The sequence below is a fragment of the Echinops telfairi genome, unplaced genomic scaffold (assembly GCF_000313985.2).
Source record: "Echinops telfairi isolate 266 unplaced genomic scaffold, ASM31398v2 ScPeMD7_1;HRSCAF=3_0, whole genome shotgun sequence".
NCBI lineage: Eukaryota > Metazoa > Chordata > Mammalia > Afrosoricida > Tenrecidae > Echinops > Echinops telfairi.
Genome location: NW_022103896.1, coordinates 7928265 through 7932566, shown reverse-complemented (window position 1 = coordinate 7932566; position 4302 = coordinate 7928265). Strand labels below are relative to the sequence as shown.

Below are 4302 nucleotides of genomic sequence, written 5' to 3'. Positions count from 1 at the left end.
ACACAACTGTAGAGGCCAGCAAGTTCCAACTCTGTGGATCAGATGCCAGGCTAGAGGTGTCTTCTGGCTCATGCCCCATCCCTGCAGAGGCTGATGAATCCGAAGACGGCAGGTTACTGATGATTCCCAGGATCAGCTGGCTCTAAGTTCAGGAATCCGGCGCTCAGATAATGAGCCCTAAGTGGCAAGCTCTTCCACAGCACTCGCTTATGTGGGAAGCAGGCCACACACCAGGAGATCTCGAGATCTCATCAAGGGGAATTCCGAGGTAGGTCTTAACGGAGCTCTGAGAAACCTGAATGAACACAGTGCTCCACAGGAATTCGACTGGCTGGTTTTTGGAATTAGATTGCCTGGCCTTTCTTCCTGGCCTGGAAGGCCCACTTGGCCAGGAAACCTGTCCAGCATCATATCAAGAGAGAAGCCTCCACTGGCAGGCGGGCCGTGGGTGTGCATAAGGTGCTCTGGCCAGGACAGGAGCGCCGGCCTCTGGCGTGGGAGGTGAGGACTGTACTAGGGACCGTCCACAGCTGGCACACAGCTGGGTGCTGCAGCAAAGGGGAGAAGCAGCGCATGTTTGGCTCAGCCTGCGGTCTCAAGGCCATGCGGGCTGCAGCGAGGGAGAGGGAAGGGGAGGAAGGCAAATGAGAAACAGAAGCAGGCTGCCTGCAGGAGCAAGGAGAGAACTCTGTCTCTCTGCTGCTAGGAGCCCTTTCAAAGGCACTCCCACCCCACCCCACCCCCTATAACCACTGGACCCCACTCCCGCCCACTGAGTTCCCCGCCCCACCTTGGTGAGACCCATCCACAGATGGCCCCAGATCCTGGGGGTCGGTTGGGCTTCCCCGTAGGAGATCCAGGCTGTCACTTTCCCTTTAAGAGCTGTCAGGGCAGGGAGGCTGGCCAAGCTGGGCTGGAGGTGGGGACAGAGGGAAGAAAGAGGGAAGAAAAAAAAAAAAAGGGAGGCAGGGAAAGTTTTTTCAGAGGAAAATGCTGGGCTTGTCCTTAACCCTGACGTCAGATCTTGCTTTAATAAAAAGCCCCCCCCTGGGGGGGCGGGGGAAGAGGCTTAGCTGGGGCTCCTGATGGGCCAGTGTGGAGCCAGCTCCCCCCAGAGGTGGCTAGACCGGTGGGCTGTTGGCTGGACGTCTTTGCCGCTGCCGTCCAGGCATGAGGTGGCTCCTGCCCTGGACGCTGGCAGCAGTGACGGTGGTGGCCGCGGTGGGCAGTTCGCTGGCCTCGGTGAGTCTTGCCTGGGGGGAGGCTCAGAGAGGGGCCAGCTCTGTTCCCCACCCTGCTGTGTGCCCCTGGGTGGGGGCATGTGAGGAGGCAGGGGGAGGCAGGGAGGTGCGGAGTTAGAGGGCAAGGAAGGACCTGGGGGCAAGAAGTGGATTGCTGTTCAGTATCTCTGGATCCCGGATGGGGGATGGGCAGTGGGGTGCAACACCCAGGGGTACACCCAGACTGGCCCTCCATGCCCTCCTCTCCCACCTGTGACAGAGCCGAGAGGAACAGCCCCTGAGTCTGCGTTCCAGACAGGCCGAGACGGGCCCAGCTGGCTTTGTGACCTTGGACTGGTCACTCACCCTCCCTGAGCTTTAGCAGCTGAGGAGGTGGTGGGATACTTCCAAAGTCTCTGGGTTGGAAAGAGGAGTCTGAGCGACAGACTCTGGGGACAGCTGGAACGTAAGTGGGGAGCAGGGAGAGGAAAAGGCAAGCGAAGTTGCACACACACACACACACACACACACACCGTTCAATTAAAGCTCCGTGCTGAGCACGCAGAGCCAGGCGGTTCTCAGCCCCACAGCTGCCACTGCGGGCAGACACAAACCCGGACACCTGGCTCTCCTCACTGTCCCTGGGGCGAGGGTGAGGGCTCTCTCGTCCACCTCCGTCTAGGGCAGAGCAGGGAAGGGGCCATCATCGGCGTGCCCAAGATGCCAGAGGAACAGACTTGTGGCAGCCCCGGGAGAGAGCCAGGTGTGTGCAGCTGGCTGAGCTTGGGAATCTGAGGCCCCGGGCTCAGCCACGGCCTGGCATGAGGGGCAATGCCAAGAGATCGTCCTACCCTGAGGCTTCTTGGAAGTCAATATGCCGGTTCACCAGAGAGAAAACAGATGCTCAGGTTGAAGTCCCGGACCCACAGGGCTTAAGGCTCCCATAGACCCAGAGCTGAGGCTGAGAGCTGAGTGGAGGGTGGCTGGCAGCCAGCACCGGGAGCTGGGCAAGGGGCCCCTGCAGTTTGCAGAGTGCTGCACAGGACGCATCTGAACATCTGGCTGTGAGTGTACTCACCACGCCTGGCATGGTGCCAGCTCTGGGCATGGGCTCCATTTTACACATGAAGAAATGAAGTATTGGGGCCACTTAGAACGCGGCTGGGGCTCAGGGGCAGCAAACGCTCTCTCTTAGGAGAACCAGAGATTTACCAGGAGGGGCCTTGGGTCAAGCCTTGGGCTGGGAACCACCAGGCCAGCAGTGAAAAGCCACCGGCCACTCCGGGGGACAATGAGGAGGCTTGCTCTTCTTGGCAGGACTGACGGTCTCAGAAGCCCACAGGAGCAGTTCTACTAGGAGCCATAGTGGAGGCCACCCGGTGGCAGTGAATTGGGGGCAGGGGGAAGGCGGGGTGAGCATTTTCCAGGCACCGCCAGAGGGCGCAGACCACCCGTGTTTCAGGAAGGTGGCTTCCTCAGCAGGGCGCTCCTCTGGGAGGGCAGGGGATGGACGGAGAAGAGGTGACCAGGGGCCGAGGCAGGAGGCTGGGCCAGGAGAAGCTATGGAGAGTCCCCGGAGAAGTCTGTGTCCTCTCGGATCTCTGCCCCCTTCCCCTGATCAGTCCAGCTGGGGACACGCCACGCTTGGCGGAGGAATTGCTGCAAAGGAGATCCCAGATGGACCCAGACGGGGTTTGCAGCGCGGGCTCCTGAGAAGAGCTGGACATGCCTACCCCCTGCCCCTGGGGCAGCCCCTCCTGGAAGCCTCTCTGGGGACTCCAGATGACCCTCCCCTTCCTTACCAGGCGATTCTTTGGAACAAAAGCAAAGGGCTGAGGGTTCCAGCTTCCTGAAAGCCCCCAGGGAGGGCAGAGGAGGGCCAGAATGAAAGCCCGCCCCCAGCCTTCCAGCCCAAGCCATCCATGGGCACCCTTTCTTCCGGAGCTAGGAAGTTTCGGGAATGCAAATCCAATCAGCCCCCACCCCCACTCATTTTGGTGGGAAAATGATCTGGGGTGTTGCCGTGGAAGAGGAGGAGTGTGGGAACTGCCAAGAGCCCAGAGGGAGGGAGGTGAGTCGGAGGAGGCTGCTGGAGGAGGGAGCCTGGTACAGCCCAGCAAAGGAGCAGAGGACCTCTGGGGATGACTTCAGAAACTGCACCAAGGGGGCTCAGAAACTTACTCTCTGATGGAGGGGTCCAGCGGTGGGGGTGGCGGTTCATTTCCTCCCTTCTCCCTACCTGCACTGCTGGGGCTGCCTGTGTGAGTGTGGCCCAGCACTGTAACCAATGGCCTGAGGTGTATAGTGTGGGATACATAAATTTTGTTTGCCTCACAAGCATTTGTTGATCCTTAGTTATCACCCCGTGGAGTCAGTCCCGGGGCCATGGAAGCAGTGCACGTGCCTGGCTGCTGATTAAGCCGGTTAAGCACGCAAGGCAGTACCCTGGAAGAGCTGTCTGGCCACCAGCTGCTGGAGAATCGCTGCTGTTGAAAACCCTGTGAGCAGAGACTCAAAGGGAGGCGCAGGCACCCTCACCCTGCCGCTGCTCACAGCAGCCAGACAGTGAAAACAGAGTAAATGCCCGTCAGCAGGTGACAAGATCCCCAAAGCACAGAGCGCATGTCAGTGCACACGCTCCGCTCTCCAGCTCAGCCCGTTGGGAGAGTGAGGTCACAATACCAGCCTCAATGTGGATGGAGCTGGAAGACGTTGTGTCGAGCGAACTAAAACTCACTGCCCTTAGAGAGCTGCCCCTGGGGTTTTCTGAGCCCGTAACTCTTTTTTTTAATCATTTTATTAGGGGCTCATACAACTCTTATCACACTCCATACATACATCAATTGTGTCAAGCACATTTGTACACTCATTGCCCTCCTCATTCTCAAAACATTTGCTCTCCACCTAAGCCCCTGGCATCAGCCCCTCCCTTTCCCCCCCCTCCCTCCCCGCTCCCCATTCCTCCATATTCTCTTCTTGATCTTGGTTGCACAAACGAGGTGGTGGAATTCAAATGCAATGTTTCTTCCTTGGCTCATTATACTCATGTGGTTGCAGGGATGAGATAACATTCTCAAATCGC

General features: G+C 58.7%; 1 protein-coding gene across 1 annotated transcript in view; it reads left to right on the top strand.

Annotated features, from left to right (window-relative positions):
- Positions 1–1170: 1170 nt before the first annotated feature.
- CCN4 (cellular communication network factor 4) overlaps positions 1171–4302 on the top strand; it is a 29522-nt gene continuing 26390 nt past the window's right edge. Inside the window, exon 1 of the mRNA XM_013007397.2 lies at positions 1171–1242. Within this exon, the coding sequence (XP_012862851.2) occupies positions 1171–1242 (72 nt within the window). The remainder of the gene's footprint in view (positions 1243–4302) is intronic.